Source organism: Argiope bruennichi, chromosome 4 (genome assembly GCF_947563725.1).
Source record: "Argiope bruennichi chromosome 4, qqArgBrue1.1, whole genome shotgun sequence".
NCBI lineage: Eukaryota > Metazoa > Arthropoda > Arachnida > Araneae > Araneidae > Argiope > Argiope bruennichi.
Genome location: NC_079154.1, coordinates 101,174,714 through 101,201,046, shown reverse-complemented (window position 1 = coordinate 101,201,046; position 26,333 = coordinate 101,174,714). Strand labels below are relative to the sequence as shown.

Here is a 26,333-nt window from a genome sequence, read left to right as displayed (position 1 = left end):
ATAAAATACTTTATTTTTTTAAATACAAATAGGTTTATTTATAAAATAATCACACTTTCTGTAAGCTCGATTAACATGGCATTAATTTCTTGGTCAAACAACCATATACCAAATATAAAATTTTCTATTTATTATGACCAAACAGACTGTTGTAAAATGACCATTAACTTTCATAATGCCATAAATACTTTCATATTAGACAAAAATTAACAAGACTTCTATATTTTTTCATAATAATGTTACATTATTAATAAGATGATTGCAATCCAAGAATATAGCAATTAACAAATTACTCTTACAAGGCTTCAAAATATCGTAGTAAATAACTCATTCCTATGCCTTTTTATCTTGTTCTCTTTTTCAAATAAGCAAGATCTTCAATACTAAAATCTAGCCTTAGTTTTTGCAGTAAATTTGTATTATATGCCATAATTCAGCAAGATCTAAGTCAATACTAACAACTCTTATACATAAACTTACATAACAAATCAGGACTTTGCTTGGTCATTAATGGCATACCATGGTTCAATGGCACCCAGGATAATTTTTGTCATCTCTTTCATTATATTTAGTTTTAAAATATGAAATAAAAACACTAATACCGTGTTTTTACATGTCTGTCTCTGTTACTATGCCACTAAGTCAAAATTAAATATATTAGAAAAATAAATATACTCAAAACAAAAAATATCCAGATTATAATCTAGAGCATAACAATCTATGCATTTCTCATATGCATAGCAATTATACACTCAACTAGAAACATAAATGACATTTGTAAAGCATAACTAACATAATGATCATTATAGCATAGGAACTCTCATTTTCATTCCAATGGTTCGTTAATTTAAAAAATTTGCTCAAAAACAGTAACTCAGCAAAGCTCCCATGTATGGTTGAATATTATATCACTTGACAAAAATATCTGTAATTATAATTATAATTATCATATTATAATTTTGCCCTTACTCATTCATTTTAGAAATAGCATAAATTTATTCAAATCTGAATACATCCTCTACAATGAAACCATGGTTAAATGAGCACTAAACTTAAATGAAATTATAATTCCTGAATAACATAATTATAATTCCTGAATTATTATTAATGAATAACATAAAAATATCAATACTATATTGATTAATCTAACAATTATAATAATACTTTCAAACTGTAAACATTGGCAGCATGTGCCTAGCAATCCCCATAAGAATGCTCAGAATTACAATAAAAAAGATTAACAGGAATGTTTTAAATTTACTGCAATTAATTTTTTTATCTAATGTAAACTAAATGCAATGTAGGGTTTTATATTTATCTAAAACCATTAATAAAAAAATTTAATTTTATCTGAAAAATTTTAGCCAGCAAAATGCACTGCATTAAAATAATAGCATTTAAGAATTGGAAGGTATTTTTAAAAGACTATTAAGAATGTATATAGCTGTATATAATTTTGAAATTTCATATAAGATTTCATTCTTCAATGCAGTGGTTATAAAAACATTAATCATTTCAATTATGAAACATATTTTTTTCAAAAATAGACTTGCCAATAAAATTTATAATTTCTAAAATTAAATGACAGTTATCATTAAGTAAATAATATAAGTTTCACACATGTTCCACTCAAAGTAACTTAAATTTTCTATGCAACAAGGAAAAAAAAATATCCACTTAAAAGCTCTTTACTAAACTACCAAGAATTATTAAATAACAATACCAATAAATATGATTAAAATAACCTTGTGAATGCAGACAATTTTTCATAGCTATCTATATCAAGTTAGTTACAGCAATTGCATACCTACATAAGCATTCTTACTAAAGATATTACTTAGTTTTTTTCATGGTAAACTTTAGGCATATTAATATTAAATAAAAAGTTTTTCTCATAAACTCTGATTACTCTATATCAAATCAATATCTACTTCAGTACGTATTTAAGTATAAATTTTTAAAAAAAGGATTATAATATTTTAATGAGAGTAATTGAATTTACCATCGTGCAACTCACCATATGTAATCAAATCTAGGACACAAAATGAAAGAAAAATATATAATACCAAATTAAATATTAATCTGTAAAAATTATATATGTTCAAAAGTTTAAATTAATTTTTGTTGTATATAAAAGTAATTAGTTTATACTGAGAATACTAGATAGCTTGTAGTAGATATAACAACTATACAATTATAGCAATTCATGCATTCATTTTGGATATTCTTTGAATCAAAAATAAATTGGTTTTGTACAATTTTTTAATTAATTAATTATTTACATAGTTGCTCCAATGGTAATAAATAGAATTCTTAAAAGTGTTTTTGAATGGTAAATTTACATTATGCAAATTAAACAGTTCCTCTTGCTCACTAACAAACATGTCTTCACATTCTATCCATATTTATGCAATAAAAGCCAAAAAAGAGACACTGTGCAGTAGAATAAGGAAAGACAGGCATCTTCTGTCATGGCTGATTTGAAGAAAAGTAGACATGGAATTGAGGACTGCCAATGATATTTTTGGAAACTCTGCTATTCATACATAAAATATCACCACATATCACTTCTTTTGACTGTAAGGTTCTATTCTATACTTTTTTCTTATTTTTCTTGCTTGAGAAGACTTTTTCTGAAAAATAATTATACTTAAACAACATATATATGATAAACTTTATAGTATTAGTGTTTATTCTGAAAGAAAAGGCCAAAAGAAATTTATGATTTTTTTTTGTCACGATGAAGATGATCAAATTCAAGGTTGGGAAATTAGGAGTTATAAAGCAATTTAAATAGATATTCACTCTCGAAAATATTTCATTGAGAAATATTTAATCCAATCTAATTCAAAAAGGCCAGAATATTTCCAAATAAAAAATAATAAAAATTCTTTATCTTCCAAGATTAGAGGGTAGAAATTTTTAAATCTTAACTAAAAGAAATGCATAAGGATTCTTAATAAAAATTTTTTAAAAATTCAGTTTTTTTCATAAAGATTGCAATTTAGAGTCAGATCAGGAGCAGTATAATTCAAGCTTTCAGAAGGCAGGCAAGTTCAAGCTTTAGAAAATTGCTCTCTGTTACAAGTTAGCCACTAATCAAAACGTTATGTTCCAGTTCAATACAATAATCTATGGCTTACCAAACTTGAAAAGTATTAAATCTCTTTATTTTTCTAAAGATTTATTTTTTTTAAAGCAACAAAGAAATATAAAAATAGCACTAACTGCTAAATAATTATTACTAATTACCTTAATATAACCTTTAAAAAATATCTTAGATTTTCAATTACAAGATTTTTGTGAATATGATTCAGCAATTAGAATATATAATTGCCCAAATGCTGGGCTAATAAAAAAGATAAACAAAGTTTTAAAATATTTATAACTTAAAAAATTATTACATTGAAAAAATGCAATAATATAAATTGTAATATTCAGACATTGCTTTGGCACTGATGCACTTTATTAAGGGAGTTTTAACATAATTATTTTCTAACTATTTTTATTCAAAAGAAAAAGAATATTTTTATTATATAAATTGAAACTTCCTCTTCTTTGAAGTCATTCTGATCAATTAATCTGTTAAGAGATGCTATTTATAACTTATAATAGCTATAAATAAATAATGATATCATGATATATCGAAAAATATCGATATGTGTTGGACGATATATAGCGATGATCAAGTTGAATCAGTGCCCAGCCATAGTTCAGCACATCATAAAATGTTTCAATATTGAAAGCTATCTAAACATATTTTTTTATATTTCTCTGACACTCTCAAGTCTGAACTAGTTCGATTGTATAATTTAAAATAGTTATAATGAATATGCATATTTACAGTTACTATAACAATAAAAAGTATCTCTGTGAAATTTATTTGAATTTTTTTTAATTCATAAAAATTAAGGAAAACTTTTTCTGAAAATAAAAATGGTATCACTGAATTTTTTAAAGTAATATCTAAATGGTTTATGTGCAATAATATATTCCATAGTTAATTAGAAAAAACATTATATTTTATGAAATTTTCATTAAAAATTTAATTAAAATTTTAAAAATCTCTCTTGGTAAGTACCTACTGCTCTGGAAATAACTAATAAGTGCCAAATTTTCTAACTGTAACTTCAACATTCTGCACAAAAGAAAGCTTTCCATTATTTTTAATCACAATTATCACATGATTCATTTTATAGACTATATGCTTAACATAATATCATGTACCGATTTACATATACAAAGTAATCAGAAAATATTCAAAACAGATTAGTTAGCTTCTATACTTCGAGAATAAAATATAAAAGATATAAAATAGTATAATGAAGCATTATCTGAGAATTTTTGAAAATAAAATTCTACAGATGCTATAATATCAATGGTAGTAACTAGAAATAAAATGTCTTAAATCAAAACTAACTTTCTACATTACGCACATTATACTTTTCAAAATATGAATCAGAATAAATTAACTGATTAGTTAATGGAAATATACTATACACATAGCTACAAATCAATCTATAAAATTAAACAACAACAAAGATAAATGGTAAAACTGCATTACCTTTTTGCAATTCTTTCACATCGAGGACATTTAACATTTTTAAAGCATCTTTTATGGAAGCAAGATCCACATACTGTATAACAATTAAAAAAATGTTTTAGATAAAAAAGATTAGATTCATAGATTATAATTATATTAAAAAAATATTCAAAATAAATCTTACCTTGGCATAAAACAACTTTGTCTAATTGAAAAGGAAATATTATGTCCTTATCTTTATTGCAGATTTCACAGATAAAACCTTTTGCCTGACAAAGGATGCATTGTTTTACATGTTCTAAACAAGGATTCACTAGATGACGAAGATGTCTGACTAACTCCCCATTCTTTACCTACAAGAAAGTTGAATTAAACTTACTATCATATATTTAAGGCATCAAATTATATTCTTTCTATAAAATCTATTACAAAAAAAGTCCATGAAAATTTTAATAATGAGATTTTAAGATTTCTAATTCTTAAGCAACAAAGATTTTCGTGAATATTTTTCTTAAAATGATGTAAAGCTGAAAAGAAATTATGTTAGAAAACATTCAAATGGGGTCTGGACTTATCAATAATTATTCCAACAATTAAATGTCAAGTTATATAAATATTATATAACCTTTTCCAGAATAACTGCACAGCATTAATTTGCACAGCTTTACACTTTACTAAAATGATCTTTCAATTTTTGAAGAATATTTAAGAGATTTTAATGTAAATATTTATATTGCAATGATAGTTACATTATATATAACTGAAATAATATATTACCTGTACAAAATCACTCAGGGAATACATATGAGGGTCTTGCATAAGATGTTGATTTTCCTTTTTCAAAAAGTCTCGAATACTACATGAAGAAAAAAAAAAAATTTTAAGTCATATCAACTAACAACGTAATGAAATAATACATTGAAAATCATAATGAATTTGTATATTTTTATAAAATTTATAACCAAGGAAAAAAAAATTTAAAAACTCACTTTTCAGCTTTTCTACATGTATTCATAAAGTTTCTTAAATAAAATAACTGTGTCCTGAGTATTCGACAATTGTCTAGTTGCCTAACTTTTTGGTATAAATTGCAGTTAATATCTTCAACATTAAAAAGTGGATCAGAATACATCTGGTCTAGAAGGCCCCATGCAAATTTTGAAACATACTGTTTGGTAAAATCCCACTTCCATAGTATACGACCAGGAATGTAGGCTGTTCCATTACTATGACAACATTGGCAAAAGTATTTTCCAAAATAATTGCAGTATCGAAATCTATTGACATAATCTAAAATGAAATATACAAAAAAACTTCAACATCAACACATATTAAGTATAAATATATAATGAATGAATTTTAAGTGATTAAACTATACACAAATAAGTTATAAAAAAAACTTATGAATGCAAAATTTGATAGCTAAAACAAATTTTAGAGATTCAAACCTCTAGTCTAAAGCATCATAAAAAAATAATATTTTATTTTATTTATAAATCATAATTTTATTTTTAAAATTTGTACTTAATTAAAGCAGCAATAGCATACATACAAAAAAAAACCCGAATGATATACAGGATATAAATTCTGTAACCAAAATTAATGAAAAGCAATCTGCTTTTAACAGTTAACTTTAATTCTGCAGTAAACTTTTTTTTTATCTAGAATTTATTTTCTGCACTCTTGCAAAACTAAGATTGTTTAGCACCATAACGTTTTTCATCAAACTGGGGGGAGTCATGAGTTTCAACATGCAAATACCCCAAATTATTTCATTTTCATATTAACAGAAATGTTACAAAATGCATATAAAAATACCTTTAAAAATATATTAAAATAAGAGAACAATTGTAAATAAATAAAATTATTATCAATGAATATCTGTTTTGTTTTGTTTTTATTTGAAACTATTGCCCAAGGATTTTAAATAAAAAAGAGTATGTCCTAATATATATCAAAAGGCAAAAATCTCAATTTTAATGATATGACAGTTAAATAAAAATTGGTAAAATTAAAAATAATTAGATACAGCATTTTTATAGTATTAAGTTCTGCCTAATGCTGCTCGTAATATTGATGAACAAAAATGCTGTCAATTTCATGGTCTAATATAGATATAATGCACAAGTAAGATACAAAAATTTCTTGTAATTTTTTAATAGTCATAGTATATTGGTATGACACTATTCAACAGCTTCACAATTAAATCCTGTGTGTAATTTATGATTGTTAATTACACTGTTAATTATTTGAATCCTTAAACAATCGGAAGTAAATATAATGTAATATTCAATTTGTATCAATCATAAATAGATTTTTTTAAAAACGATTATTCAATACTGGTAACAGACATTTTATTAGCAAAAATGCATATTTCTAAAAACACTGCCCCAAAAAAATAGATAAAGTATTTAGAATAATAAAAGCAGAAATATGAACCCATATCATTAAAACTAATCCGAAAGCAACTCAATACATAACAAAAAAAAATGCATTTAATTGAAATGAATAATGAGATTAATACAAAGTGATCATGATTAGTGTAAACCTGTTTAGTGTACAATTAAAAAGAAAATACTAGGTCAAATGCAACACAAATTCATTAAGACCATGGGGTATCAATTTAAAAAGAAAAATTCAAATTTCTGCCACCAGTATGGAGTTGCAGATTTAATTGCGGTATTAAAATGTATAAAAATTAAAAAAGAACATTTTACATGAATGACTATGAATTAACAGACATTTAAACACAAAGGTATTCTTTAACCCGACTTTTTTTTTTTTTAATTTACAATGTATTTTTTACAACATCAGTTATGTTATTGTGAACTAAATGAATTTGTGTTCACCATATTTTAATTCTTTCGATTTTAAAATTATTTAAAATAGCTTGCATACTCCATGAATGTGGGTAATTTAACCTTATTATTTTTTGGTAACTAAACATCAATACAAATTTCATATTAAATACAAATTTTCAACAGTACAAGAATGCTTTTAGTTTATAAAAGAAAAGCCTGTTTTTTTATTGAACTCAAAAATATATACTTACTACTAAAAAAAAGTTGTTGTTGTTTTAATTCGTAGATAAGCAGCATTTTCAAAGGAAAAAATGCATTTTTGATTATTTGGGGAGTATTTTATTAGAGATCTCCTATAGTGATGCATCAAAGTATTTTTAAGAAAAAAAAATATTTAAAACAGGATATTGTCTAAGTTTATTTAGTTTTTATGTGTGTCTATATGTTGACATTTTATAGAAAAATGACAAAATAGTGTTGCATATTATAGGAGCAATGATGTTACATAATTTTCTGTTCTGAAAATTAGTAAATTTTTAACAATAAAAAGTATTTACTTTTTTCAATTTTCATGCCACATCCAGCACATCTATACTTTTGCCTTTCTAATATCTCTTTCCTCCTATATAAATATACAGGTAAGACATTTAGATTTGAATAACATTATTATCTAGGAAAGTACTTAATAAATGATTCGAGGCAAGAAATATTACTTCAAACTTGGCAGAATGCTGAATATAATTTGTGGTCTTGGAGGAGCCCATTCAAAATTTCCTCTTAACCGCAACTGAAATTATAATAAATTTCAGAAAAATAGCTATTAAAATCAAACCTTTATTAGTTTAACAAAAAGTAGAATACTACAAATGCTTTATATCGAATACAAATTTTTGAATATTCTATATGTATAGAAAAAGTCATCTGCTAAATATCCACCAGTCAAATAATAAAATATACAAATGGATAAGTTAGGAAAAAAGTATATATATCAATGAAGGTATGGATTGCTAATTTAATATCACCCAGATGCATCTCCCAATGGGATATCATTCTTTTACTATTCTAATGCTTAAAATAAAATGTTATTAAATAGAAACTTTCTCTCATATAAATATTTAAAGATATTCAGTTAATTATAAATAAGTAGGTGGGAATTAGAAGCATAAAAAATATGTAAAAAAAAATCACCTTATATTCCTCTTCTATAGCATCAGGAGAAATTGGCCATGAATTTGGAAGTGGTAAAAGCTGCAAAAAAAATAATAATATTTATACTGATATTTGTCAGTAAAAAAAATTTTATAAAAAATAATATATTAAGATTATTTACCAGTTCTACATAGGATTATTTTTAAATGAATTCCAAATTCTATATAAAAATTCAAAAGTAACTATCCCTAATTCTAAATAAAATTAGTCAAAATTTATATCTATCAATTACTACAATAATAATAATAATAAAATAGCTGAAGCTCATAAAACCTTTGAAGTAAAAACAATCTAATTAACACAAAACATACATGCATATGATAAAAATTATCAAATTACTTCATGATATATAAGAACTAAATCAACAGAATACCTATAGTTGAATCAACCAAGTTAACATATGGAAAGAATTACTAATACTGCATCAAGCACAAAATTTACACTAATGGAAAGTAAAATTTGACAATACATCTTTTAAATCCCACATTAGTGACAATTTAAGAAAACCAATTAAATTTAACAAGAAAATTAATCTATCAATGTCTGAGACTATCAGTTAATTATTCAAGCAAAGTCAAGGAGGAGGTGAAGGGACCAACTGAAAATAAAATTTAATCAACCTAAAAAATATAATTGGTGTTATCTTTTTAGAATATTTATTTTTATAATTTTTAAAAATCACCCATGACTTTTCCATTGTTTAATTTTTAGAATATATTTGCAGGGATTTTGATATTTTTCTATTGACAGTGAAAAGATAAATCTTATTTGAAAAAAAAGTTTTAAAAAAAAAAGCATAGAAGGCTTGGCTGCTACTGACGCCATTTGACTCATGCCTATGATTTATATCATTTTGTTGAATGACTCCTTCTCTACTATACTTGCGTGACAATAGAGAAGTATTCACCCAACCAATTAAAAGAGTAAATCATATGTATAAGTGAGGGCTGAATCTAATCAGATCTAAATACCAAGCTGTAATAAAAAATAAAAGTGTTCATTAATTTTTCTCAAATTTAATTAAAACAATTTCTTTTCTTTTCTTTTTTTTTTTTGAAATTTTAATAATTTTAATATATATAAAAAAATGTAGCTTTCCTAGTGTAGGATCTCTCAAGATTGGTATCTAACTGGGAGAAATCAATGCAATTGGCTAAAGGTCATCCTTACATTCAAGATAACAAAATATTGCAAAATTCACATTAGAAAGTATTTTTTAATAACTTTTAATGCATAACTATTGAAAACTTACATTTTAAAAGTATTAAAAAATGCAATTCTTTGTACCGTTAAAAAAAAAAAAATTATACATGCGATAGGAAGCATTTAATTAAATTAAACACCTAATTTGATTAAATGTTCCTGGCTCACAAATGCATCAATTTATCATGTTTTTAAACTTACAAATTAGAAGTCCTTTACTTATCAATGTTTTAATACAATATTTAAATTATTTGGAAAGCATGCATATAACAATTAATCTAAATTCTAAGTTGAATCTAAATAACAATACATTCCTAAAATAGAATGAATATTATTAGATGATAATAATAGAATCTTATTAGATAATAAAAAAACAGTCAAATGGTTAATCAACTATATTATATTTTTACAGAAATTTAAATATTGCAGCAACAAAATAAATTTTAAACTTTTAAAAATTAGTAATTTTTTAAATGATTTTTAGGATTGGAATATACTATTAATGAAGCTAGTTTAAAGAAGCAAATAATTTTAAAGCAGATTTTATAAAAAAGGAAAGGATAAATACTCTTTGAGGTGCTTCCTGTTCAGAAACAAGCCATTTTAATTCTGAAGCTTTAAGTAAATGTTTCTCAGAAAATTTTCTCAAAAGAGATAATGCCACAGATTCTGCTGATAAGTTATTAGTATCAGAATCTTGAAATCTAATAAAGAAAGCAAACTTTTTATATACATAAAAACACAATTTTTACAATTCCAATAAATACAATATTCAAACTTATTTTCAAATGCTTTATATCAATATATAAAAAAATATTAAATCAATGCAAATAAATTCTAAATATTCTAAAGGTATTTTTCCTTCGCAGAACTTGAAGAGTACTGCATAGTTTTGTTTTATTTCTAATTTGTTTCTTCACGCCAAAATTGTTAAGATATTTTCACATCCACAATAAAAATATCAAGATGCATACATTGCACTTTATTATTTCAAATTTCATTCACTTAGTCATTGCATTTACAAAATGTTATCTTATCTCTTTAGAAAATATATAACAAAGAAATTTTTCTTTTGCATTAAAGCATAAATGCAGAATTATAGAATAAAATTCAATATTAATGAAATTTTAAAAAAAAAAAGTACTAAATTGTTTACATTTTCTTAAGCAATTTAATTCAATATTTACATTACATAAGACAGATAAGATAAGATTACCACAGACAAAAACTTTCAAATTTCATAATGATATAAATCACAAATATTTCATAGTATTACTATTCAATGTACATAATATAGAAACTAATATCCTACCAAAGAAATTGCTTTAAATATTTATAATTTACATTATTAAAATTAAAATTTCAATATGACAAATAAAATAATTTCACACTGAGTAAAAAATATAGATGAAAAATTTGTAGAAAATAGATGTAGCGAAATAACATTTTAAACTCAACATCCATGAATTACACAGTAATTTTGCAATCTCACTGCATTTTGCTAAATCAATAAATGCTTAAATGCTATGATAATTGAACAGTACATACAGTAGCCTACATGTTCTACTTATTTTCTCACGCAGAATAATTTTTTTAAACAAAATAGAAAATAGTGAGTATACTGCATATTTAAGAAAAACATTTTCTTTGTAAGAAAGAAAAAGGCACATATTTTCATCAACATACTTTTTTTCAGAATCTTCAAAAGATAATGCCCCTTTTGCAAGATCAGCATCTGCAATAAGAAATAGCCATAAATCAATGTAAAGTAGTTAATCAAATTTACTTGCTTTAATGAAATGTAGAATAGTTGTATACAATATCAATAATAAGTAATATTTGCAGTAGGAAAAGAAAAATATTATATATTGCATCTTCAAAAATCTGAACTAATTTAGACTGATCATTCAGATGATGGGAAAATTTGGATTACCTAGAAAATTCACTGACACTCTTAATATAACAAATGCAAAAATAAAATGAATTCTTCACACTCTTAATATTACAAATGCAGCCGATGATTTAGAGTGCTCTGTGAAAGATACATAAAGTACCAGCAACAGTTTGTATGGTACAGACATAGGCAAATAAATTGAACATAGTGTACCTGAGATGGTATACTACAGATCATGATTACTACGACAATACTTACAAAAAATAAGCTATTAAAAATGAAAAATGATAGGTTTTCCTTTTTGTCTAGTTCACCTCAGTAGAGTCTGTATTTACTTTACCTATCTTATATGCATTGCCTTATCAAGCTATTATTGTTATACTGAAGTGTGTATCTATGAATGAATTAATTCAGACTTCACTATTATCACTACTTCCACATGATATTTTTCCATGATCAAAAAGCAAGATAATATTGAAAATAATGAAGAAAAAGATGTCTAAACAGATTTTGTATTATACCCAGATACTGCTAGTACAAATGAATTGGCAGTATACTACATGGAACAGCCTGATGCCCTAACATGACTGACATAATGTTGATACAGTAAGGCATAATGTCACATCATAAAGTAGGCTTAATTCCTTACACCAAAGAAAACTGATTTTGCCTCTACTAATTAGCGTTTTATTCATCCTTAATTACCAATTCAAATGTATCGTTTAAACAAGAAATAAACATTAGTTTTATTTCTTATATGTAATTCCTGATATGCAATTCTGATATGTAACTGTTTCTGATAATATTTTCTTTTCATTTTTTTATAAGAAATTATATGAAAATTTAAAAGAAGATCATCGTATTCTGGAGTTTGGACTACTGATATTCACTTGATATTTCCTAAAATACATTTAAATTTAATTTTTCTTTAAATCATTAACTAAACAGTTTTGTTTTCATTCTTCTACCTAGAAAATTCATAATTATTAAGAATATTAAATGAAAGTTTCTCTATCTGTAAATTATCATTAATATAAATGTCACATAAAATCAATATAATAATTCTTGCACATTCTATATATTTGTAGAATCTTCTCCACTCAAATACAAATCTATACAAGAATTTTAAACTAAAATATTATGGACTTTATAGGTACTATCTTATACCAAGATTAAAATATAACACTAATACATATTATTCATCATTCTGACTTTCACATATTTTTTTTAAAAAAAATCACTAAAAAAAGTTAAATGATTTTGCTTATAAAGAAATAAAAACAAAAGACAAAAAATAATTATTAAATTCCTGCTGCTTGTTTTTTTTTAATGCTTTTAAATTTTCGAAATTATAATGTGGAAAACAATTTTGGAAATACATAATAAAATAGTTAAAGCCAAATGTAACAAAAAAATACCTGAATAAAGTGATGCCATTGATAATGATAGGCCATTTTCTTTCATGGAGGATAAATTGGAATCAGTTTTGGCTATAGTTGGAAATGATGACATATTAAAATTTCAAGCAGAAAACAAACTAATAGTGCTCATTGAAATATACAATACATTTGTCTAATTTCATTCACAGATAAAACTTTATATACAATTCAACAACAGACATGAACATACTTAGAAAGGATAATAACTGTAAATAGCTCGGCCAGATAATGTGAATACCATATCTGCTTTTCAAATAATAATGAAATTACAAGTTTATAAAGTCAGCTACTTTTCAGTTTTTACTAATCGCAAAAACAAAAACAAAACCCACTTTAGTTTGACATTTAAAATTAGAAAAACGTTTAGTTAAGAAAGAACAATCAAAAAATTATTTGATAGAAAAAATATTTAATATAATTACAGAAATCACAACCAACTGAAACAAAACTTATTTAATATACATGAGTAGCAATGGTAATATAAAATACAGTTTCTTTCACCATTTGAGTTATTAGTAACAATACTGGATCATATATTACTTTTGACAAAAGAGAAGGTGAATTTTATCTCAAATATTCTTTTAAAACATTTTTAAATAATGACTAATTAAATTTTGACATGTGAAGCAACAAAAAATACAATTAAAGTATACTTAACATGGATTTCAAGAAAGAAGGGAAAGGAGACTTCAAAGTTTTTAATAAAATTTTCCAAAACAACAAATTTTTACTTATAAAACTATAAAAATAAAAACCAGAAGAGCATAAAATATAGATAAAAGAGAATATTTTGCTGATATACAAAATAATTTTTTATCTACTTAATTCAAAAAACATACCAGAAAGTTCCAAATCTTCTACTTCATCTTCACTACCAATGCTTTCAACTGCAATAGTAAGAAGGGAAAAAAAATGCATAAAATCAATTTCAGATATAAACTTTTTTATATTCTCATTATTCTTAAATTAAGGATTTAAACAGCTCTGCATTATGCAATCAGGATTAATAAAATAATAGAGTACAAATATTTATAAAAATAAATCTTCAGCAAATATTTGGAAAAAACGGTCAGATAAAACTATTCAAAATTATATATAACAAAAATCAAAATGAATAAAACAGTTATAAAGAAAAATAGCAATATTAATAGATTCGCAAAAAAATGAAAACCTGGTCACAAGATAGTACTATGAATAATTTACAAATAATGAATGTTTATTAAAACTTTATTTACTTCTTACTAAAAAATCTTTAATATTCATTTTCATTTTAAATAAAATTTATAGTTTTATTTAAATCAAAGTTAAAAAATTAAAATGCGTCATCAATTTAATAAAGATTATTTTTATACCCTCAAAATCAGATGAATGAGACGATGCAGGGGGTGAGGCACTTTGACTAGTTGTTGCTGAAAAAGTGATAACAACACTTTAATAAGTATGTTTCATATAATATTTTACCACTGCCATAAATTGTTTTATTTATAAAAGAAATATAGTTTCGTAATTTAATACATACTATCAGTTCTCCCATCACTTAATAAAAAAAAGGTTTTCAATTGTTCCTGAAATAAAAAATAAATAAAATTGTATGCCAGCAATGGTGTATTCATATGTCACATAAAATACAATTGATTTTTAATTTTATATCGTGATTCCCATTTATGATTATAAATATTTCAGATTAAATATCAATCAAAACACAGAAAGTCATTATCAATTGATCGATATAGTAATAAGACAAATTTACAAAGATTTCAAGAAAATTACAATAATAAAATTAACTTAGACATAATGTATTTATGTGGATATAAATATGCAAATTGGGAAACAGTTTATAAATAAAAATGAGGAATATATAAATCAAATCCATAACAAATCACATATTAAAATTTTTAAAAGTTTTTTTAAGCCACCGGTTTACTAATTGTAAGTTTAATTATCTAGAACTTATTTTAATAATTTAATTTCATAGAAACTGTAGACATATGGCTTGTTAATAAGTAAAACTAATACATTAAGTTTTAGCATTATTTTATTTATGTTTAATAAATGTAAATTTTTTTTAAAAAACTTTTATATTTAAAAATTTCTTTTTTTCCAAAATATTTCTGTTATAAATGTTATATTTCTGGAAACATATTTCTAAATTTCAAGTATATATACAAAGATTTTCTGCCCCATATAAGCATTTGTACATAATTTAATCATTATATGTTTATTAAAAATAATTTTGTCACATTTGAGAATCTTAAAAACATTAATCTTAAGATCATATAGCAATTAGTCAAAATGTTTTCACTGTCATGAAGAAACATTTAGAATTCAATAACATATTAATAAGCAGAAAGTGACAGGGATATAAAATGATCAAGCTTAAAAAAAATAATTCTACTCAACTTCTAAAATTACAATTATGTATAAAACTACATGTTTAATAATGTATTTTTCAGAGTTCAACGCTAAATATTTTATACTATTGACAGAAATTTCCTTCTTGCATTCACATCAATTTGAAAATTAGGTGGAGAGTTAGCAATTTTTAAAGATTTACTCCTATTTCTTCAGGTACAAGTTATCAGATATCCCAGGAAGGTGTTTAAGCATATATTATTCATAATTTACCCCTGCTTTCTAAGATGTGGAGAAGATTATCTGAAATCTCAGAATCCTATCCAAAAAGTTGAACAGTTTAGATAATTAATAAAGTATAATATATTGTTATAAGCATTACAAAATGCTTTTAGAAAATATAATTTAAGGACCAAACTGGAAATATCCAATCTTTAAAGAATTCCATTTCTAAAATAAGGAAAGAGAATGAAGATGTAATATTTGGTGTTTCAATAAGAAAGCTAATGTTCGTTTTTTTTTTTTTCCCCAAAGAGAATGATATAATTCTATTGCAACTAAATTTGCACATAAGTATAATTTTATTGCAATTTTATCATCTGTTTATCTAGAAGATGCAGGGCATCCTGATGTATTTTCTCTACCCAATTCATTTTCTGAGCTTATTGTGCCTCCAAAGAAAAGTATTTTCGAAGGTATAAATTTATGTATTTTAAAATTATATATGTTATTTATATATTACATGAAATTGTGCCTTTACTTTTTGATTGAGTATTTGCAGAGTGAAACTTTTTAAAAGATGATATATAATATACTATTTTCATATAATAATGAATTTCAAGTCATAGTTTCCCTAAAAAGAAGCTTCAAGAGGTAAATTAAGAGTTCATTTCACAGCTAATATATATTTTGCCAATATACATTTTTTTTATCTTTTTTATAACCATAACTTTACCTATGCCATATTTGCAATCTTTTAATATGTAAAACATAATTTGGTCCGTATTTTTTAATTTTAAGATGGATATCATGGATGCTAGTAAAATGCTACTTCTTGAAAAAACTTTTGACTGATAATTCAAAGCTCTAACCTTTATTCTCTCTTCCTGAATTAGAAATTTGCTTGGCATTTTCTCTTTTTAGCATTTTGTTTATCATAATGAAATGATCATTATTAAATCAACGAACATACATATTTTTCCAAAATTCATATAGTACATGCTGCATCGAACTGATATTCTGCAATGTGTTTCCATAATAGAAATAATCTTTGAATTTAATGCGTACATTTTTTGTCTTTGCCTATTTTTAAAATCTACTAACATCAATAATCAATTCAGAATAACAATCCTGAATAATAAAAATTATATTTCATTATTGCAGCTTGCTATTTTTTTAACTTTTTTTATGACATACGAGAGAGAAAAAAGAAAAAATTGCATGATGTGTACATGTGCATCAAAACAACTTCTATAATTTCACTTCTCAGTAGCTTGCATTCCACTCATCATATTCCATATTAATAACTTTAATTGTTCTGGACTAATTAATCTTCATTGATCCAAACCAGAATATGCATTTTCTAGATTTGCTTTATATTCATTTTCTTCACATAAGTTTCAAAAGTGTAACAGCATAATAAGAAAACCTGAATAATATCTTGAAATACTCTATGGCATAATAGTAAAATAATCAAATTAAAATGGAATTCAAAATATGAAGTTAGCAATAAGTTACAAATGCAAAATCATTCTAGGTCTATACTAAGATAAAACAGCTACCAAGTTATACCAATTGGCGACAAAAGATAACTAGTACAACATGAGCAACTGGGTACTTTTTGTATAGCCAGGCAGAAGAGAAAAATCGCCAAATAATTTAAACCTGCAGTAAAAAAATGTTGCAAAAAAAAAAAAAAGACATAGTTTTAGATTTGTACACTTGTTGATGCAAATCTTGGGGACATTTTTTTTGGCATAGGTCTAAATTATTTGCAGGCTTTTCTTTGGTACCTTGCTAACTGAAAAGTACCAATAACTGAATTAAAATGAAATCTTCAAATGCAGAAACTAAAGAATAAAAAAAAACATCTCAAAATAAGCCATCTTAGAAATAAATAAAAAAATTAAGATGACTTTACTTCTCTTTGACGCTCTCTTTTACGAATTCTAATTCTCTGTTTCAATTTCCTGATTTCTTCATCACTGTCATTTTCATCTTCTACAATTTTCAGCATACGAGAGAATTTCATATGTTCAATAGCTGCAATTAAGGCTTCAGATATACAAAAATGAGCATTCTCCTATAAAATCAAATGTAAGTTATATAGATTTCGTATCTTTAATAAATTATCAGAATATAAATTGGCATTATTTTGCATCAAAAATAAAAAGAAAATACTCAATAGTGAGTTTAAAATCCATTCCATAATTCATTAGTCATGCATAGATTTAAAAAAAAAATTTAATGAATGGATTTTTTTTATGTTTTTCTGTAAAAATAATTGTGCTAAAAATGCTAATTAAATCCTCAATATTAAAAATAGTATTTATATAATTTTGACAAATAAAAAATTGTACAAATAAGGCAGTAATATTAAAATACAATCAGTATTTAGTAAAAAAAAAAAGTGTTAGATCTTAAATAACTTTAAATTATACTAATTTTCAGTGAAAATTTACTTGATACTTTTTTAAAACACAAAAAGAATATCTTCTTGAGTTTTATCCAGCATAAAAACTAAAAGACAATAAATATTAACCAAATGAATGTCAAAGAATTCAAAACTTGAACTTAAATCAAACAATAAAAAACTAACTTGCAGTCTACAACTTTACAACTTTTGGAATTATTTTTTTAAATTTCAAATTTAAGATTATGTATAAATATAAAACACATACTCTGTCTAGTTCTGCAGAAATATTAAAGTCATTTGAAGATAAGAAACTTGTCAAGCTTTGTCCCTGTCGAGGACGTGGAAAAAAGCATTCAGTAGGAACAACTACTTGTTTTCCTAAAAGAAAACATACAAATGTACAGATCCTCTCTTCTGAAACAATAAATTTAAACTTAAGACATTCTGCATGTGTAAGAAATGATTATTTTTTCTAATATTTTAACTTAACAATAAATATAAATTCATAACAAGATTTTAAAACAAAGTAAAAACAGTAAAAATCTGAATCTTTCAAGAATCTGGAAAATGGTTCTGCAATTAACTGTTGTTTAAAATCACTAACTACTACTGAATATATATATATATATTCAATAGAATTGAAATTGAATTATGGAATTAAATTGATTTCAGAAGAGCCTCATTTCATAACTGAATTTGTTAATTAATTTATCTAATAATTTGAAAGACTTAAGAAAAACAAAGGAATTTAGTTATGGATATAGGATAGTCTAACTAGTAAGACTTCTTGGTAAAATAAAAAAGATTCACTGAACTTAGTTCTCCCTTTATATTATTTAACCCCTTATAATTTATTGATTTGAAAGGATAAAATTAATGAAATAAAAGAGAGAATTAATTAGAATAATGAAAGGTCCAACAATAATACCACAAAAAAAGTTCTTAAGGAAAAATAAAAAGTTAAATGAATGGCTTTCGTTTTAAGAATTCAAAAATCTTGCGTAAAATACTTTGGCTATAATATTGACATGCCATCTTTTAAATAGAAGAAAAATCAAATAATTGATTCAAGATGACACAAAGCTTTTTAAATTATATATCTCAGAATAAGCAGGAATATTCTGAGAGAGAATGCTATAAATAACAGTTATTTGAAGGGGGGAGATTAATCTAAATATCTTTATACTTTGTGTAATTTCTGTAGGCGTTTCAAGGACACTCATTTTCTCTACTCTTCACTCTTTCTCCTTCTCGGTTGCCATGGTTTTGACATTGTTTTTTTTGTTTTTGTTTTTTTTTTCTACACCAGTACATTTCAGGAATACTTTAACTTTGGAATACCTTAACAGCTGTGTAAAAAAAAAAAGAGTGACACTGTTATCTGCCTCAGCGTGAGGCAGACAACTGGTTACAAGGTAGAAAATGTAACCTTGAACCGCCTACAGAAAATACACAACTATAATATGATTCAAAATTGATCTAATTTTCAATTTTTTTTATGCAATATCTTATGTGTACCCATAATGGAACATTTATTATGTACATCATTTAATGAATTTAAGATACTATTTATTTAGTTTTGTGATAATAGTGACCTCCAAATAAGATAACCACAGAATAAGTTTGGTTTATAAAACAAAACTTAATTGTTAATTTTACTTTTTTGAGTAAATTTACTCTTTTGAACATTCAGGTGAATACTCATCACTTGGACATCATTTAGAATATTGAATTCTAGAATCTAATTTATAATACACTGTTTACAATCAATACACTAGTTGCCCCATGAATCCCATGAAATTCACTCAAATCTGGAAAAGAAATTCCCTGTGTTTTCTCAACACATATATGCAAAATAAGAGGAAGTATGTGAACAGCACTCAAAAATTAGTTATAAAGGAATAACAATGCTCAATAATTTTAATGAGGGGAAAAAGCAAGGTTCTTCAATAAACGTGGATTTAAACAAGATGCAGTTTTTAAAACAGTAAAATTTTTAGTCATGCATTCATATATTTTTTATAACATTCTTCATAATACATCTCAGCTAACAAACTTTTTTTTTTCTTCTTTTTAGTTTCAGCAATCTAGTAATCAATAACTTGTAGGCCTTATTCCAGTACTAAGAATAAAAAAGAAACTAAAAAACTTAAAATTATGGAAATCTTCAAATTTCCCAGCATTTTCCCTATTTTTTAGATGATTTTTAAATTCCCTATATTTTCCCGGTTCTCCTAATCTTGTGGCAGTCCTGCATTCATACCTACTTTCTAATTAGATGACCTCTTTTCTTCTACAGATAAGATATAGCAAAAAAGGGGTAATCTAAATAGATTAGATGATCTGAATCACAGGCATAAGTCATGGTAGTAATCAAGTTAAAACCATAAGAAATAGCTATGATATTGGGGGCCAGATGGTAGAAAATTTAAATTTGGTTAAATGGAAGCATATATGCTGTCTCTTTATAAAAATGAGAAGCACACATTAGGATTAAATTTGATTTTTCAATCAACAAGGCAGAATATTAACTAACATTATAATATGATAAATTTTTTTAACAATTATTTGAACTACAAAAACTGTAAGAGAGAGAGAGAGAGAAATATGAAAAGAAAGCAACAAAATTAAATGGATTGATTAACTGATTAAATAACATCCTATTTCCAAACAATATCAGTATATCAAAGGGCAAGATCACAATCTGTGATCAGATGAAAAGAATGATACTTTCAATGCTATCTCTTCTTCAAAGTTTTATGTCATATCAATGAAAAGTTTAATACCATAAATACCAAAGTAATGAATTTAATCAGAAGCAATCCAAGCATATAATGGATTTAAATTAAATTAGGTCTTAAAGCTCTCTAGTTTCAAGAATGAAACATTGCCACCAGATTTAAAAAGAATATAAATAAAAATATGTGTATGAAACTCTTGCTTAAAGCAGAATTTTTTTTTAAAAAATTATCTCACGTAGATTATAAAACTATTTAAAAAGGATTAATTAAAATTTTAATGATGATAATATGGTGAATTCCATTTATTATAAATAAATACAGGACATAACACTACTTAGGACTAACAATAATACAGATATTCTATTCAATAATTATTTCAAATTTTCCTCCCTTCCTCTTCAGATTCAATTGAACCTCATTAAATTATTCAAGGTGGCAAATAAAATTACTTGTAGTATATGATAGGATACAAATTATGAATATTTTATTAAAAAAAGAGTACTTGTTAAGAAAAATATAATTATCCTAAAATATTCTACTTCTCATTTACTAATTTTGAAAACAAAATAAAGCTACTATATTTAATATTACTTTCAGTCTATGCAATTCCAGTATTAGTTTACTTCACTGAGTACAAGAAAATGTAATTGTTAAAATTTATTAATGTCTATCAAGAAAGTTCCTATCAATAAGAAAGAAAATATAAAGAGAGCGATCATTTTATGCCTAAAATCTTGTGTAACACAATTAACTTTTTAAAATTACAATGAGCTATTTCCACACATTAAATATATATATATATATATAGTTTAGGTAGGAAATATTTTCAGGAAACATCCTTTACAAAAGAACAAAGAAAGTTTTGAAAATTGTTTTTTTAACAAAAGGAATGATAAGACACAGTATTCAAGTAAAGATTAAAAAAAAAAAACATTGTATTTCTTTTCATTCAAATCAAAACAATATTATTATTATTATTTGCATGCACATTCTTGATACTACATAATTAAGGATAACATTTAAAAAAGAAATAAGGATAGACAAATCAAGCCAAAAATATTATCATGCTACAATGTTTATATTAAAGATTTGAATCTCGTTTAATTTGGCTGTGTGTTTTCCTCTGTAACTCATTAGCATTTATTGTGATGAGATGAAGACATCAGTTAAGCACAAGGCAGATTTTCCAAGAGATAGTTTCACAAATTGCAATATCCCATATTTTAATAAAAGAAACCACAGACACCCACAATTACCCAGAATTCGGTGAAAGGTAACTTTTCACATTTTACTCAGAGGCACTTATGTCAAATATTTACTATAAGTTTCTAGTGAGAATAGGACAAGAGGAAATAATATATTATATATCATCTTTTAAAAAGTTTCACTCTGCAAATACTCAATCAAAAAGTAAAGGCACAATTTCATGTAATATATAAATAACATATATAATTTTAAAATACATAAATTTATACCTTCGAAAATACTTTTCTTTGGAGGCACAGTCAGCTCAGAAAATGAATTGGGTAGAGAAAACACATCAGGATGCCCTGCATCTTCTAGATAAACAGATGATATAGAAACATCAGATTTAGATCTTGAATGGTGCACTTTTCTTTTGTAGCTGGAATTTGAATGTCCATAGAGTACATCAAGAGATTCTATTTCCTTCATATCTATAATAGATATCTGACTAAACTCGGAACCAATACTTTCGTGTCTCTCGCATATTGTAGAAGTACTACTTCTTCGAGAAACAGAATATCCACTAGCAACATTTGTTGTAGAATTACTGCTAAATAAATTTGTTGATATATTGTCATTTTTCACATTAGAAAACTCAACAGAATTGTCTGAAAATTCTGGTTGGCTATGAACATTTGAAAATGGAACAGCAGAAGTTTTAGTATTACTATCAAGTAAACTAAAACTTTTAGAAAGAATATGTTTATTGTGAGACTTAGAATAAACCATTGGAAAACTTAAGCTACGTTTCAGATTTTGACTATTTGAAGAATAATCAGCTTGTCCAGATGACTGGCTGAACTTTTCCACAGTTACAGAAGGCAAAAATTCCACAAAATGGTCATACAAACTAGATTTAAATGACACATCATTGTTTCGACTTGATACACATTCTTGCTTCAAATTTAGTTTGTCTTTTAGAGCATTGGAACGTTTTTGACTACTAAGGCGCTTCTTTCTAGAATAGTGTGGTGATTTTGAAGGATGTGTATCACACTTCACAGAGGTGCTCCCTTCAGAGCTATTTAAGGGCATGCTAGTAAAAGAATTATGATACAGAGAAGAAATCCATTTCTCAGCATTTTATTTCCACCTGGAAAAAATTTTACAATTTTAATATTTAGAATTTTATAATTTAAATTCCAAAAATTTATACTTCTAAATATTTATAAATTTAAAAAAGAAAGAAATATGTTGTTCTTTCTAAGAATCCAATCCTATTTTCTACACTATTTTAAAATTTTTATCCTTCATCAAGTTCCAAGTCATATTACTAATATCATATAAACAGATACAGAATCAGAACTGCATACTTCTACTCTATATATGAACAAGTAACGAAGAGAAATTTTAGTTATAGATTATCTTAAGAAAAGAAACAACAATTTTAAGAATAAAACTACATCAAAATTAAAGTATAAATTCTTAAAAATCTTGTTTGATCCTGGCTGAAATTAAATTACTCAACTTGAATATTTATATTAAATTGAGGTTAAATATCTCACCAAAAAATTAAATGACAATATTCATTGATTTTTTTTTTATCTGATGACTTAGAATAATTTAAGAAGGAGATGCCACTTTGTCAAAGAATATGAATACCTATGTTTTCCATATTGAAACCCTTTTTAACTATTAGATTATCAACATGGTTCATGATGCTAATCAAATTATTTCTAGACAAATTCTTGATACAGTTTTCAAATTATTCAGTTCTAAGATCTAAGTAGATGGTCAGAATTTCTAGCAAATTAAGTAGGGTTAGCTATTATTCTTAATATTTTTGGATAATTTACATTTATTTATTCTGGCTTCTTGAAACTGCAAATCTCAAGATTTAGGATGCATAATTTAGGCTTGGGTCTGAGAATTTGTTTGAAATCAACTATTTTGTTAGATAGAATGGTCTGACTAACCAATCATTATAGGAAGTAGCATAATTTTAGCAGCATTAATTTTATCCTAGAATTTTTCTTTGATATATTGCATATGACGACTGAACATAGTTTACTTTCAAGAATGAGACCTAGGTATTTGACTTCTATCACCCACTCAATAGGGTTTTTTTTTTGTTTGTTTGTTTTTGGACTACATAGTTATAAGAAAGATGATGAAATGTTCTTACTTTAACAAAATTCATTCATTTTTACTATATGCCAGTTTAACCACCATTAAATTTTACTATATCTAGTTTAACCACAATAACAGAGATCCAGAAGCAAAAAGTTTTGAAATAAAATTTCAAAAAAAAAAAAATTGACAGTAACTACATTAGTACATAAACAATAAAAGCCAAAGGTAATCTAATTGATCATCATGATCAAAACAAATTTATTTTACCTATTCTATCTCAAATGTATAGAAATTCTCACTTGTTTCAATCAAGATCAATTCATTAATAATTTCAACAAAAGAATTTTTTAAAGTTTATATAAGATTTATATAGAGAAGAAAGGAATTTAATAAAAATATTACATTCTGATTACAAAAGTATTAAACACATATTATACAACTATATTACACATATTAAAAGTTAGCTTGAATTAATGCTTTAATAATATATGTTCTTTTTTATCAGTACTATTCTGGAAATAAATCGAATATTTAAATATTCTACTCAGTTAATAATCTGTTAATCTTAATTATTTACATCTTAAGTAATTACAGCATATTTTACACAAAATTTATTTTATATAACCATCCACTTTTGACAATTTTCCTTAAATAACTATGCTTGATGCTAGAGAGAGAGTCAATTTGCCTATTCTGTAGGAAGTATTCAAATCATAATGCATTAAAAGTAAAATAGAAAATGAATCAAGTTAATCTGGTATGGACATTAAACTGGGATTAATAGAAAATTAAATATGAATTTGTCTTTCAATCGATATATAATAGGAATATCCTTACTTTCATATTAATAAAATAATTTTACATGTTTTTAAGCAAAAAAAATTAAGTTAAGAAAATTATATAAATCTAATTTCATTTAAATGTCAATCACAAATATAACTGACCATCTCAATAAAAATGCCATCATTATATATAGAATTTTATATTTAAAAGATAATTAAAACCTTTCATTTAATTCTTTCAAATGCCTTTTCAAACAATTACACATATAAATAAATATAATGGTAAAATATTAATATAAATCAATTTCAATTTGAGAAAAGTATTTTTTTAAACAATACTCATTATATCAAATTAGCAACAAAACCCAAACCAATAATAATAAAATATCTGAAAATTTTTAATATATTTTAATTATATAAATTCTTGTCATACAATAATATATTAATAAAAATAGATATTAAAAAATCAATTATCTTTATTTCTACTCCCATTTAACAAATTCGCAACGACTAAGTAATCGTTGTTTAAAGTAGATTATGTACGCAAGAGTAGTAATTTTTAGTTATACTTTCCCTTTCACAAACAATAACATAAAATACCTCAGGAAAAATCGAATTAAAAATCAAAGACAACAAGTATTTTCAATCATACTGAAAATATTTATGCAGTTAAAGAATTTATAAGAATTTCTTTTCTTCCTACTAATTTTTTTTTGGAGGGGGGGGGAGCATAAAAAAATCTCGCTGAAACAACATGCAATGAGGAAGAAAATATTAAAAATATTGATAATACATTACATTCAACAACCAGAGTATACTCGAGAGACGTATTGAAAACTAAAGCTAAAACTATAATCAATCAACACACGTTAAGGTTTTTAAAAAATCTTATTTCCATTTTATGTGTAAATATGTGACAAAGTTCAAAGAGAAACAAATAAAGACATTCTGACCTGAACAAGATATTGAATAAAATTGTTACAATTACGAAACCATGACTCAATCATCGTGTTGTCAGTTGAAAAGGAAATACAGCACCTACGAAAGAAAACATGATTCTCATGACACACTCGCCTACCTTTCATTTCCATTGGATGCATGCAGAACGAAAATGAAGATCTAATTCCTAAAAGTGAACGACAACTTCAAAATCTGACAAGTCGGATCCGGATTCAACATACTTGATTATTGTTATTTGTTAACAACTAATAATTTTTACGAAGTACTTGAAATAGTGATTTTTTTTTTTTACCCTTATTAGCACAAAATTCCCAACAATATTGTTGCGATATCTTCCTGATTTTGGCCGTTGTTCAGAATATCATGGAAATGTTATATGATATTTTGAATAATTATAGTTATGATAAATAAATTTAAAGGTGTTTGATATATGAAAAAATTGAAAACAATAGGAAT

At 24.9% G+C, this 26,333-nt stretch overlaps 1 protein-coding gene across 3 annotated transcripts; it reads right to left on the bottom strand.

Annotated features, from left to right (window-relative positions):
* On the bottom strand, positions 1-26,099 carry LOC129965814 (run domain Beclin-1-interacting and cysteine-rich domain-containing protein-like). 3 transcript variants are annotated; one of them, XM_056080022.1, is made up of 18 exons: positions 25,996-26,099; positions 22,293-23,155; positions 18,342-18,454; positions 17,582-17,743; positions 14,609-14,654; positions 14,442-14,498; positions 13,929-13,976; positions 13,069-13,140; positions 11,443-11,491; positions 10,325-10,460; positions 8,533-8,592; positions 8,058-8,131; positions 7,902-7,966; positions 5,533-5,833; positions 5,321-5,399; positions 4,728-4,896; positions 4,565-4,637; positions 1-2,633 (listed from the first exon to the last, which is right to left on the bottom strand). In XM_056080022.1, exons 2-18 carry the CDS (start codon positions 23,095-23,097, stop codon positions 2,606-2,608), a joined length of 2,337 nt encoding a protein of 778 aa, XP_055935997.1. In that variant the 5' UTR covers positions 23,098-23,155; positions 25,996-26,099; the 3' UTR covers positions 1-2,605. The 3 variants fall into 3 exon arrangements, with proteins under 3 accessions (XP_055935997.1, XP_055935996.1, XP_055935995.1); XM_056080021.1 differs by lacking the exon at positions 25,996-26,099 and adding an exon at positions 25,871-25,995; XM_056080020.1 differs by lacking the exon at positions 25,996-26,099 and adding an exon at positions 25,716-25,818.
* Positions 26,100-26,333: the final 234 nt, after the last annotated feature.